This window comes from Piliocolobus tephrosceles, chromosome 7 (genome assembly GCF_002776525.5).
Source record: "Piliocolobus tephrosceles isolate RC106 chromosome 7, ASM277652v3, whole genome shotgun sequence".
NCBI classification, from domain to species: domain Eukaryota; kingdom Metazoa; phylum Chordata; class Mammalia; order Primates; family Cercopithecidae; genus Piliocolobus; species Piliocolobus tephrosceles.
In genome coordinates this window covers 27352976-27365552 of record NC_045440.1, presented here as the reverse complement: position 1 = coordinate 27365552, position 12577 = coordinate 27352976, and the positions used below count along the sequence as shown (strand labels likewise).

The window sequence follows — 12577 nt, the reverse complement described above, 5'->3', positions numbered from 1 at the left end:
TGGCATGGGGAAGGTTCTGGAAGAACCATCCATTGAGGGAATTCTGAGTGGAAAAGCCGTCCATTGAGGGAATTCTGAGTGGCCTAGTAGAGCAAGCAAGGCAAGGTATGTCCCCTTGGAGATTTTGTATGTCATGTCAAAGGGTTAATTTTATTCTTCTTGGCAGAGGGGTCTCCAAAACAGCTTTTATTCCAAGTTTTGAAATTCTGATCTGATCTCCCTTGTGTTCATGTAGAATGTGAAAGCCAGAGTTAAAAAATAGCGCAATATGATTAGAGCAGTGACTGGCACCTTTTCCCTGAAATATTTCTAAGCCGTTCTGTTGCCTGTAAGCTACTCATCTGTTCAGTTTCAGCAACGCTCAGTAGACAGCGTGATTGCAGGTTCAGCCAGCACTTGAGAACTTAGTCCTTTTCCATCTGTGTCACTCACTCACAGGGCCACGTGAATACATTTAACCATTAGGTAAGTGCTCTCTGAGCCTCGGTTTCTGTAGTGTGAAATGTAGATAATTATACTCGTATTCACTTGCCTCATGGGACTTCTCCTTAATATTTATAGCTGCAAAATACTTCACAGTCATTTTTATTAATAGTTACCAGATGTATCGTAAGGATTAATGAACTTATGATCTGAAATGTTTTGAGCCCCTGAAATAGGAGGTGACTGCCTGTATGCGGGAGATGTAGAAGAGCATGAAGGTGCAAACAGACACTTGAAAATTTCAGCTATTACATGTGAAGGACGATGGCACAGTTACAGTTTCAGTATTCTTGGTCGATATATTTAGCATCCTTAAAAAGGTTGCTGAACTCATACCCGAGGCCTGTGCCAAAAGCCCCCCTCATGTGGTATTCACACCCGTTGTATTTATGACCCCTTCCTCCTCTGAATCCTCTTTTTTTTTTTTTTTCTGAGACAGAGTTTCGCTATTGTTGGCCAGGCTGGAGTGGTGCAATGGCACTATCTTGGCTCACTGCAACCTCTGCCTCCCAGGTTCAAGCAGTTCTCCTGCCTCAGCCTCCCGAGTAGCTAGGATTATAGGCATCTGCCGCCATGCCCTGTAATTTTTTTTTTTTGGATTTTTAGTAGAGACAGGGTTTCACCATGTTGGCCAGGCTAGTCCCAAACTCCTGACCTCAGGTGATCCTCCTGCCTTGGCCTCCCAAACTGCTGGGATTACAGGCATGAGCCACTGTGCCCGGCCTCCTCTCTGCTTTTGAAGTTTCCATTCCACTGTCACATTCCTTGATTTTAGTGATTTGCTCACATGTTCCCCACCAATGAGGTTGCCCATCTGTTGAGAGCAAAGCCCATGCCTCTGATGTTTATGTTACCCGAGGCACCTGGTGCCATGCCCACCGCGTGGTGGGACCTGATGCAGTCTCTGTTGAGCTGAACTTTTTTTACGTGGAGGGTGAGAACCAAAGTGGCAGGCAGTCCAGTCCTGAGTCCATTTCAGCAAATATTTAATAAGCATCTATCTACTGGGTTTTTCTAATCACACTGGGTCCTGAAGGAAAGTGTAACTTGTTTGCATGTTCTATTTCAGAGGGCAGGAATCATGTGATTTTAGAAAAGGTTTCATGTTAGGAACTTAACATCCCGTCCTTGGAGTATTTACATTTTTAGGCTTTAAGGGGAATAAACTTCACCGTAGTGGAAACAGTTGCTACCCAATCTTGCCCACTTTTGGTAAAATGTAGCTGAAGAATGCAAGTATTCTGGAGTTTGAGAAATGTTTTTTCTGCTTTTGTCATGAAATATACCCTTGAACACCTTCCCATTTGTGGGGACGTTAAATACTATGGGGAGAAAAATGAAGACACCAGCCCCGGCATGCGAGGACTGCCTGGCAGTGCGGGATGCACGCTTGAGCCTCACTTCTTCCCTGGGAGGTGGCCACAGGCGGGACCGTGGAGAGCAACAGCTGGGACAGAAGGAACTCGGTGCTGGGAGGGGCGCAGAGGGGAGTCTGTTCTGGTCAAGGAATTGAGGTGGAGGCTGAAGGTCTTGTTCTTCTGGCCTTGTCATGTGCAATGGCCTAATTGCCACTAGGGGACCCTCCCTCATTCTGTCCCATTGGTTGCTCACATAGTCTTCAATGGACCCTGGTCCTAGCTGTCCCTGGCCTCAGACCACCCCAGAAGCTCCCCAGTGTTTGCAGGGTAAAGTACACATTCCTTTTGTTCATTTCCTTGGTCCTTCCACCATTTTTCGTTTTTTCTTCTTTGACACAGGGTCTTGCTTTTTTGCCCAGGCTGGAGTGTGGTGGTGTGATCATAGCTCACTGCAGCCTCCAACTCTTGGGCTTAAGTGATCCTTCTGCCTCAGCCTCCTGAGGAGCTAGGACTGCAGGTGTGCACCACCACATCTGGCTCCAGTCCTTCCAGGTCTTTAAGCCTGATCGCTGCGTTTCCTCTCGAGTCCTCTCCACTGTGCCTTTTCTCAAATCCTGCCACTGCCCCCTTACCTTCCACAGAATCAATTCCCTCTTATACTTTTCTTCCAAAAGCAGCCCCAAGGCACGAGTGGTCATAGTGGTGCCCTTTGGTGAAGCGAGGCTATTCCATGCTTGGAAACATGGTGAGCACCCTGCTGAGCGGACTGGCTTCTTCTGGGGCTCTTCTCCCTATGGCTGGAGTCCAGGCTCCCCAGTAGGAAGGCCTGGGCAGTCCGACTGCATGCCTGCAGGCTCTGTCTAGAAGGCCTGACTCCATCGAGGCCTCAGGTGCCCAGACACACAAGAGCCAAAGCACCAGGACTGCCAAGGGCTGGGAGAAGGGAGGCGGGAGAGGCGGAGCCCACATCTCTGGGCAGTTGAAGTTCAGTAATGAGCAGCCACCAGCTGTGCCCTGTGGACCCAACAAGGAAGAAGCCTGACCCGCGGCTGTCCTGGCAGAATGGAGCCCTCGTGAGGCCCAGCTTGTGAGGCCAGGCCCAGTTCCTGCAGGTGGGGAGTTGGGAGGGTGAGGGGCAGAAGTGGCGTGTTCCTAGCTTCTTCCAGGATGAGCACATCTGTTCAGCTGCTTCTGTGTCCCACAGCCACTCCGCAGCAAAGAATGATGCTCTGGTTCCTTCTCTCCCGCGGCCTTCCCTTTTCCTGGCTCTGATGATTCTTTCCCCTCTCTCTTTAATGTTCCCTGGCCCATGTGTCCACAAGTCACCAGGCCCTTTCCTGTGGCTCTTATCTCCTCACCCCTGCTCTGTTGGTGGAATTGCATTATTGATCTGCCTGTTGGACTTTAAATATTCTTCTGGTCAGGTTGTGTCCCCGCCTGATCAGTCGCTCTGGGTTTCAGCTATCTTCTTGATTTGCTCAGGACCCAGTGGGGACCCTCTTCCTCTCCTGAGTAGGGTTAAGTTCCAATGCCCAGGGCCGCCTGCAGACCTGCGCCTGCCATCTTGGGCTCTGGGTTTGTGCTCCAGCCAGCCTGGCCTCCTTCCTCCTCCCCTCCTGTGACTACACTCCTTCCTCTCCCCAGCCATCAGGGCCTGGTGTGGCTTTCACCTCCTGCTGGAAGTCTTTCTAGATCTTTCCTGTCTCATAATGTTTGTCTGTACAGGCCCAGTCCTCGGTTCACATGTGCATATGTGATCGGAGGGAAGGAGGGAGTGTCACATGTGTCTAAGTGCACCACGTGTGTTGGTGATCTTGGCATGCGGCCTGTTTCCCTGGCTGGAGGAGTAGCCCCTGGCTGGGTCCCTTGTTCCTTGGAAGGTGTAGAGCCCCTTGCCCTTGCTCACCTGATGGGCCGATTCCCCTCAGGCCGGTCCTGGCCCTCCAGCCTGTGCAGCGGAAGCCTCTCCGCTACCCCTGTTCTGTCCTCTCGACCCCTGACCTGCGCACTTGCCTCCTCAGCCCGTGCCCCGCATCATGGTGCAGGCAGCCGGCCCGGACGTCAGGGTGACCAGGATGGAGGAGGTGAGTCAGTCGGGCCAGGGATGGCCACCCTGCCTGCAGCGAGCGGGTGGCCCTGATGCTGAAACTGTTGAGTCCACACCCACAGTTTTTGATGTTAGTATTCCTGTTTTGGTAATTAGCTATAATATAGGTCACTGCCTTTTCCCTCTCTATTTTCCTTGTTACACTTTTCTATTTTCAACTTGTTAATCATATGATTGCTAAACTTTTAGGTGCTTGACTGCTAATGTAGTCTGCTGCCTTAATAGCCCACAGCTAGGCAGAGGAGATTTCTATAAACAGAACAATCTCCTCCTTCTAAATGTTTGCTTAATTCTCAGTTTTATATTTCATTCTGATTCATGATATCAGCGTGAAAAGGCGAATGCTGAACTGAGGAGAAAATAGTCTCTTATGATCTCCCACAGATCAACAGCACTTCTCATCTTATGAACAGCAAATCTATTTTCTCCCACTGTGCTTTCATTCTCTTAGGAAATGCTGTCTTCTTAGGAAAATTTTCTTTATTAAAACAACAGCAACAGAGGCACAGTAATTTGAAAGAATATTCAGATCTCCATGAATTTACTTCTATCTGAACGACCCTTTAAATATCCCAGTGTATGCTGGGCATTCACGAATTTATTGTGGACGGGCTGGGGTGCCCCCTCCCCTGGGAGTGGTGCTGGTTTCTTCGCTGAGGCAGGTTTGAGCATCCCCGGTCAGCGGGATGGTCAGAGCAGGCCCCTTGCCAGTGAAGGCAGTAGCTTCTGTGGTTCATCCTGGTGGTTTTCCAAGCTTGGACTTTTCCAGAAATCTCCAGAAATGTCTCCTTCAGTGGCAAGGGTATAATCCAGAGAAGGCACCTGGGTTTCAACTCACAAATCAACTCCAGTCGAATGGGGACGTGGCCTGGAGTGCTAGTCAGTGCTTTCCACCATCCTGCTCCCTCCTTTGTTGACACTGCAGCTCTGCCCCCAATTCCTGCCTTTTTACTTAGAGCAGCCTTGGATAAGGGCTTTCCCCTCTGGAGAACTGTTGTAGAATAATGTGATGATCCTTCCAGCCCAGCCCAAGCCAGTGACTTCTGAGGAAGCCAATAGGATGATGATACTTGCAAATCTGAGGCATGCAGCTGGCCTCATCCTGGGACAGCCTGACCTGGCCGGCCCTTAGCGCCAGGTGCTGAAGTGACAGTGGCTGGCCTCACCCGGGGTGGGGGCAGGGAACAGAAGCCATTTCAGGTTACCGTTCAGATTCCCGGCTCTCGTAGTTTTGCGTGTTCTTCCCTGCTAGGTCAGTGATATTAAAACTAAAATAGAAGAGAATAAATAAAAAACATGGACAATGTGCAAAGGAAAAATGATTGAAGGATTGCCTAATCTTTTAGAGTATTTATGCTGGTGACAGTTATTGATCTATTGGATTGAGTAAATTTTGCAGCCTAGAGATTCATCACAAAAATGGGCTGTTAATCTCAAGAGGTGCCGTTAATTTCACACCCTGAAAGCGTGGCTGGTGGGGAAAAGAGGGCCCCTGGAAACGGGAATATAAATGACAGTTCCTGGGAAAACGCATGATTTATCAAGCTGCTGAGGTAAGCCAAGTAACTGTAAGAGACTTATAGATCTCAGCCGCTTCCCCGTTCAAATAAATCCTGTATTTCAAATGGAAAATGACCATTCCTGTAATATAAATAATTTTTCCGTAAATATCGGAAAATATATTTCTTCTGGATAGCAGTGCTCTCCACCCCACCAGTCTCATTCCCTGTTCCTGCCTTCTCCTTTTCTTCGGTCATTGTGAATAGGAATAGAAAGATGACCTGGCAGCTTCTTCACATGGCTTCCATTATAGAGGAAAGAATACCCCAGAAACAGTAGGATTTGGGCAAGCGGTGGCTGCTATGCCCCATGAGATGTGGGCATTGCGTGTGTGTGTGTCCTCTGCCTGGGTGACTCAGACAGAGTGACCGCCATGAGGAGAGCAGCTGGCCTCACTTGGTGGCTTCTCCCTGGGGGCTGCTTCCTGGCCTCTCTCCAGGGTCTGAGGCCCCCCCAGCCCCTGACATGGCACCTGCTTTCCATAGCAGCCAGAATAGCAGCCTTGGAGAGAAAGGGCCACGGCCCACAGGGAGCCTTTGTCTCCCTCCTCATCTGCCTCTTCATCCCCCTCCTCACCCCCCTCCTCGCCCCCCTGCCACCTTGCCCAGGATGCCCAGCCAGGCTGTAGGCCCGTGGCTCCTTGTTGGTGCCTGAGCTGGCCAGGCTGTGCTGAGCATGTTCCGGTCCTCCAATGAGATCATTGTTTAGGTTTTGCCGGAGAAAACAGTGCTCTTGTGGCTTCTTTAGTGACTTAATCTCTTCGTGAGGTCAGGGGTGGGCAGGGCCTTTGTCTCTATGGGAGGAAAGCTCTCGCCCTAGCAGGGTTTTAGTGTGCACCTACTGTGTGCTGCCCTCTGTGGTGAGGGGACTTGGTCTTGGTAGCATGCTGGCCCTGCATGGCAGGCGTGGATTCTATTCTCTATGAAAGGTAAAAAGTAGATGGGGCAGGGGCTGTGGCCATGGTCAGTGTTCTCGATCCTGGGCACACAGCACAGGGCCTGCGGGGTGCACCGTCGGCCCCTCAACCTTTGTCACTTTGGAAGCCAGGGCCACGCAGCCCTAAGTGGCAGAACCAGTGTGGGAACCAGGCCTGGCCAGGTCCCAGCCATGCTCTTTTATTTATTTATTTATTTATTTATTTTGTGGGGATGGGGTTTCACTATGTTGCCCAGGCTGTTCTTGAACTCCTGGGCTCAAGCGATCTTCCACCTTGCCCTCCATAAGCACTGGGGTTACAGGCTGAGCCACTGCCCCTGGCCTTATGCTCTTTTCCAAGTCAACGCTGCCTGTTTGGATTGTGTTGGGAAGTTTTCTGTTCTCAGCCGCGGCTTCCCCCTGTCCCGCTGCAGGCTCAGCCAGAGATGGGCTCTGACGTGCTGGTGCAGATGATGGGGGCCCCAGCCTTGAAGATCTGCGACAAACCCGCCAAAGTGCCTTCCCCACCGCCTGTCATAGCTGTCACAGCGGTCACCCCGGCCCCGGAGGCACAGGACGGGCCCCCCAGCCCCCTGAGTGAAGCCTCTAGCGGCTACTTCTCCCACAGCGTCTCCACCGCCACCCTGTCGGATGCCCTGGGCCCAGGCCTGGACGCTGCGGCCCCGCCCGGCTCCATGCCCACCGCCCCTGAGGCCCAGCCCGAGGCGCCCATCAGCCGTCCCCTGCCGCCCACGGCCGCCCCTGCCGAGGAGCCCCCTGGCCCCCAGCAGCTCGTGAGCCCCGGTCAGGAGCGCCCGGACCTCGAGGCCCCAGCGCCCGGCTCCCCCTTCCGCGTCCGGAGGGTGCGGGCCTCGGAGCTGCGCTCCTTCTCACGCATGCTGGCCGGGGACCCCGGCTGCTCCCCAGGGGCCGAGGGGGACGCGCCGGCCACTGGCGCTGGGGGGCAGGCCCTGGCCTCTGATTCTGAGGAAGCTGAGGAGGTCCCGGAGTGGCTCCAAGAGGGCGAGTTCGTCACCGTGGGCGCCCACAAAACAGGCGTGGTGAGATACGTGGGGCCTGCTGACTTCCAGGAGGGCACGTGGGTTGGCGTGGAGCTCGACCTGCCCTCAGGTGGGTACCGGGCACTCCGAGCTCCAGGGTGGTGCTGGGGGTTGGGGGAAGCAGGAGCGTGGCTGGCCTGAGAGGGGACAGGGTCCGGGCAGGAGAGGAGGGGCTGGGAGGCAGCGGATTGGCTGAAGCTGCAGGAGCGGCTGGGCCTGCGGGGTGAAGCTGGGGGCAGGGCTAGTCCCTGGAGATGGCGTGGAAGATTCCTGGTGATTTTGGCTACAAAGATGCTGTACCCATCCTCCCATCGCCATGGCTGCCCCTGCTCCTTTTGTTCTGGTCTCCTCCGCTCTTGGCTCTCCCTGGGCTCTGCCTTCTCATCCTTCACCTTAGAGCGTCTCTGCTTTGCCCTTCGAGGAGGCTCTTCCTCACCCCATCCGGACACATCTCGCTGGCCTCTGACTCGCCGTCATTTGGCAGTTCTGCCCGTTTCCACTTCATAGATTCAGCAAAAGAACCATTCTCCCGCCACCCAGACCAGGCCTGGGTCCAGATGGAGAAGGGTCTGTTCACCCACGGGTCGGAGCAGCTGTGCCTTAGTGGCTGGCCTGCACCTGCGCTTCCGCAAGGCGTTCCCCAGGGCCCGTCACCTCCTACCTGAGGCTGCAGGATGGGCTGTGCATCCTTGGTCACCACTGCTCACTGTCCCGGGAGGCGGTCACTCCGTGCCCTGGCCACATTCACTTAGCCAGTCCCTGCCCACCAATGACCAGTGTCTGAGTGCTGACTGTGTGGGGCCTGTGCTAGGGGGGTGGCAGTGTGGGCACATGGCCTCTGCAGAGGCGAGGGAGGTGTAGGGGGGAGTCTGCAGCTGGGCTGCCCTCCATGTCACCCTCTCCTTCCTCCACAGGTAAGAATGACGGTTCCATCGGCGGGAAGCAGTACTTCAGGTGTAACCCCGGCTACGGGCTGCTGGTCAGGCCCAACCGGGTCCGCAGGGCCACGGGCCCCGTGCGGCGGCGCAGCACAGGTCTCCGGCTGGGTGTCTCCGAGGCCCGCCGGAGCGCCACTCTCTCGGGCTCTGCCACCAACCTGGCCTCGCTGACAGCTGCCCTGGCCAAGGCCGACAGGAGCCACAAGAACCCTGAGAACCGGAAATCCTGGGCCAACTGAGCCGCTGCCTCAGGGCGAACTCTTCTTGGGGTGCCCGGCCCCTTTTGAGCCCTGCCAGTGACAGCCCTGGGGAGCCAGGAGCCTGGTGGCCTCTTCCCCAGGGGCGGGGCAATGAATGCTTTTTGCACGACACAGGGCTGGTGACCTCCCTGGGCCTCTGGAAGCTGTGTTTCTTCTCTACCTGGGGAAAGTGGGGACCTCAGCTGTACCTCCTGAAGTGGATGGAAGGTTCTGGGTGCCCGCAGGGGCTGGGGAATGCTAGGACTGAGGCCCTGGGTGGTGCAGCGCCTGGCCATCTTGCTGTGTGCCTGTGCCTGGGGCCTTATGTTGCTCTTTCTATCATTTCCATTCTGGTGGCCCCACTAATGTCTTAACCTAAACCATAGTTGTAGCCAGTGCCTTTCCTCCCCAATGGAGGGCAACCCCCCCCCCCCCCGGATGTCCTGGCTCCCTCCTCCAGCCCCCCCGCCCCCCCCCCCGGTCCCAGGTTCCTGCAAGTGCCTCTGGGGACCCCCCAGCCTCCCACCCCGGTCCCAGGTTCCACAAGTGCCTCTGGAGGGCCCTGGGCTCTGGCAGATGGTCCTGGTGCCCCAGGCGGGGGCCGAGGGCCTGAGCCCCCCATCCCTCCTCTGCCAGGGTTTCTTAGTGGTTTCTTTGTGGGTGTTTTGGCATCTTTACACCTGGAAAGTCTCTTAAGTTTGCCGTTGATTCCCTTCACAGAAGGCTTGGAATGTATTTATTTATATTTATTTTTTCAAAATCCGAAATCATTTGCGAGCCGCAATCGTCGTCTGCCTGTGTATGGGGGCCCAGGGCCTGCCTTGCACGTTGCAGCCTCTCTGGCCATGCAGAGCTGCCGGCCTCCTGCCCAGGTGGAGGGTCCTGGGGGCAGCAGAGGATGAAGCCCCCTCCTCACATCCCTCTATTGCGGATCCACAGTGGCCTTACTCTTAACTTGGATGAAAGCAAAAACCTGGGAGAATGATGTGCTTCTGTAGTCGGTGACAAAGGAAGAGGCATTGCTACTTTATTTGGTGCACTTTTGGTTTCTGGGAAGGTCTTTGGATCATTTTAACTTCTTGGCAACTCCCAGACCCTGAGAGTGTAGGGCTGGGACTTGGCGGCTGGGTGGGTACAGGGAGTGTGCCTGGTTTGTCTCCAGACCCTGGCAGCAGCCACACCCCCAGGCCCACTGTGCATGGTGCGTGCGACACAGCCGGAAGCTTCCAGGGTGGCCTTTACCTCCTTGCTGGGGAACTTCTGCTCCTGGAGCCTTTGGTGCCAGGTTTGTGGGGTGGGGGTTAGTGTCTATGTGTGGAAGGCCACCAATCTAGGGACAGGAGCCCTAGGTCAAGATTCATACAGCCACTCTTGGAGCTGGTTTCTAGTTCTCATATTTAGACAATACCTAGAAAGCGCTATGGAAGACTCGTTCTCCAGGGTCTCGAAGCCTCCGACGGAGTGGTCTCCATGGCAGGCCTGTCCCAGCCCTGGCTGCGAGGACAGGTTGTCTTTTTCTCCCCAGTTGCTGTGAGGGACACGAAGGCCGAGGCCGGGCTGGTAGAGGGCCTGGCCCCTGGGGGGAGGCACTCCCTGCAGGGCTCTCCCGTTCTTAGCCAGAGTTTCGAGGGAACCCTGTGGCACCTGTCCCTGGATGAAGAGCTGTCACTCTGCCTTGCCCTTTAACTCAACCCGCTTCCCAGCACAGCAGCTTTCTTTTTAAAACCCGTTTCACTAAGAAGTTTGTTTTTGGGTCTGCTGGTGTCACTGTGGCCTGGGTGAGAGGCCGGCACTGCTGTTGCCCTGAGGAGGGGAGCCCCTGGGCCATGTAGCGGGGACGCTCTGGGAATGGTGGTTGGGCAGTGTAGGTGGACCTGGAACTTCGTGGTGGCTGAGCCATCCACCCAGCAGTGGCCTCCTGTGGCACCGTCTCGGGAAAGTCCTGGGGGACGTGTGTGCCGTGCTTTTTACCATCAGTTTGACTCACAGTGGAGGAGAACGAGCCAGAGTTCCTGATTGGAGCAGGTGGACTTGGGCCCAGGTCCTGTTCACTCTTGCTTCTCGGTGCAGACTAATGTCAGCTTGTGGCTGGGAAAGAGGGACGTGCAGTGACGTGGTCGCTAAGGCATTGAGCCCCGCCGACCCCGAGCCAGCGATGGCAGGCAGGAGGTGCAGTCTCAAGAGTGGCGGGCCAGGACGGGCTGGCCTCCGTCTTCTAGTCTTCTCTTCTTGCCTCCCTGACCAGCAGACTCTCCTCCCAAGAATGCCCACCCGCCCACCCACCCTAGGACTCCTGAAGCGCTCCTGGAAGGCCCCAGGAGTGGCACCTTAGTGCGGGTCGGCCCGCAGATGGCACCCGAGGCTGGGAAGGGCAGTAACTGCACACACGGTGCTGTCAGAGATGGGGATGGGGGATGCTTCTGGAGGCTCTGACTCCCCACTGCGTGCCTAGAATGTCCCTGGCCCTGCCCCGCCACTTCCCTTGGGCCCTTGTGAAGGACTGAGGCTCCAGGGTGAGAAGGCTCACTTCTGCCCAGGGCACTGCGTCCAGCAGCAGAGGGGCCAGGGGCCAGGCGTGTGACTGGAGTCCCGGGTGCTCAGGCCTGACCAGAGGGAGTGAGAGGGCGGAGCTGAGGAGGGGGAAGGCGTTTCTGGTCCCACCAAGGTGGGCCTTGTGTGTTTAATAAGAGAACGGAGCTGGGAAGGTGACTGCTGGAGCCTGAGAGGTGGAGGTGTTCAGATCCCCCTGTTACTTCCTAGCATTTTCTCCTTTTGCCTTAAAAGTTCCCTGTATGTGAAACAGGAAGTCCTGAGTGTGTGTGCGTGGCTGTGTGCACGTACACAAGACGGGAGTGACCCTGTGCTTCCTGCCCAAGATAATGACCCGTTGAACCCCAAAGCATCTTTCTCCGCAGAGTCCGCGATGCCTACCTGGTGGGCTGCTGACACTAATGGTGTTGGGGGGGGGGTCTTGGAACAGCTTTTCTATGTGTGGATTCGTGTAAATGCGAGGAGTTCACATGTAAAGAAGTGACTTTGATTCCGGGATTATATTGATTTGGTACACAGTAAATGGGAGTTTAAAAAATCCAAAGACTGTAATGACTTGTAAAGACTCTAATGATTTGTATCATGTAATGAACTAAACCACCTGTAATTTTGTACCATATATGTCTTGCCATCAAATGACCAACAGCTTCTCAATAAAACCAGATGATTTCTCACCTGCATCATGTCTGAGGTCACTCTTGTTGCTTCTCCTTCCGCTGACCCTGACATAGGGTTTTGGGGCTCCTGGCAGGCCATCCTGTCATGGCGTAGCCTTGTTCTCAGCAAAGGTGGTGGTGGGGCTTTTCCAGACGGAGACTGGGAGGAGGAGGATCAGGGAACAGCAGCAGGCCATGCTCGCCTCTCCAGCCCACGGACTCCAGAGGCCGAACTCTTCATGATTTGGACCAAAGAGCCCAGGGAGGCCCCCTGGTTCCGAGTCATCTTTCCTTGTTTGGACTTCAGCCCCTTACAGAAGCCAGGAACCATGGAAACTTTCCGGGGCCCTTCGACCCCAGGTAAGTGGTGCTACTGGGAGACAGGTGACCTGGTAAGGACTGTCCTTGGCTCTCAGGCATGATCCACTGTCTGCCGTGACCTTCGTGTTAGTCCCCACACTGGACCTCCCCTTTCCCTCCAGCTGGGGTGAGAGGACTTCTTTTCCCGCTGCAGAGGTGGGCAGCCTCTGGCAGGGCTTCTGTAACAAGGGCTTTTGGGAAGTGGGGGATCATGGTTGCGGGGCTGACATTGGTGTTGCCAGTGAGGCCTGCATTCTGCAACCACCCTGCCCAGCTGTGCCGTGTGGGCCTAGAATGGTACTGACGCTGCTGGGTCCAGCCTTTGAGTCGGGGAAGGTGACCTCGCTCCC

General features: G+C 55.1%; 1 protein-coding gene across 2 annotated transcripts in view; it reads left to right on the top strand.

Annotated features, from left to right (window-relative positions):
• KIF13B (kinesin family member 13B) overlaps nucleotides 1-11891 on the top strand; it is a 165862-nt gene extending 153971 nt beyond the window's left edge. The window contains exons 37-39 of one of the 2 annotated variants that reach the window (XM_026453975.1): nucleotides 3863-3925; nucleotides 6858-7554; nucleotides 8399-11891. In XM_026453975.1, coding sequence (XP_026309760.1) covers nucleotides 3863-3925; nucleotides 6858-7554; nucleotides 8399-8661 — 1023 coding nt within the window. In that variant the 3' untranslated portion in view covers nucleotides 8662-11891. The remainder of the gene's footprint in view (nucleotides 1-3862; nucleotides 3926-6857; nucleotides 7555-8398) is intronic. The other variant, XM_026453976.1, reaches the window with a different exon arrangement.
• The last annotated feature ends 686 nt before the right edge of the window (nucleotides 11892-12577 follow it).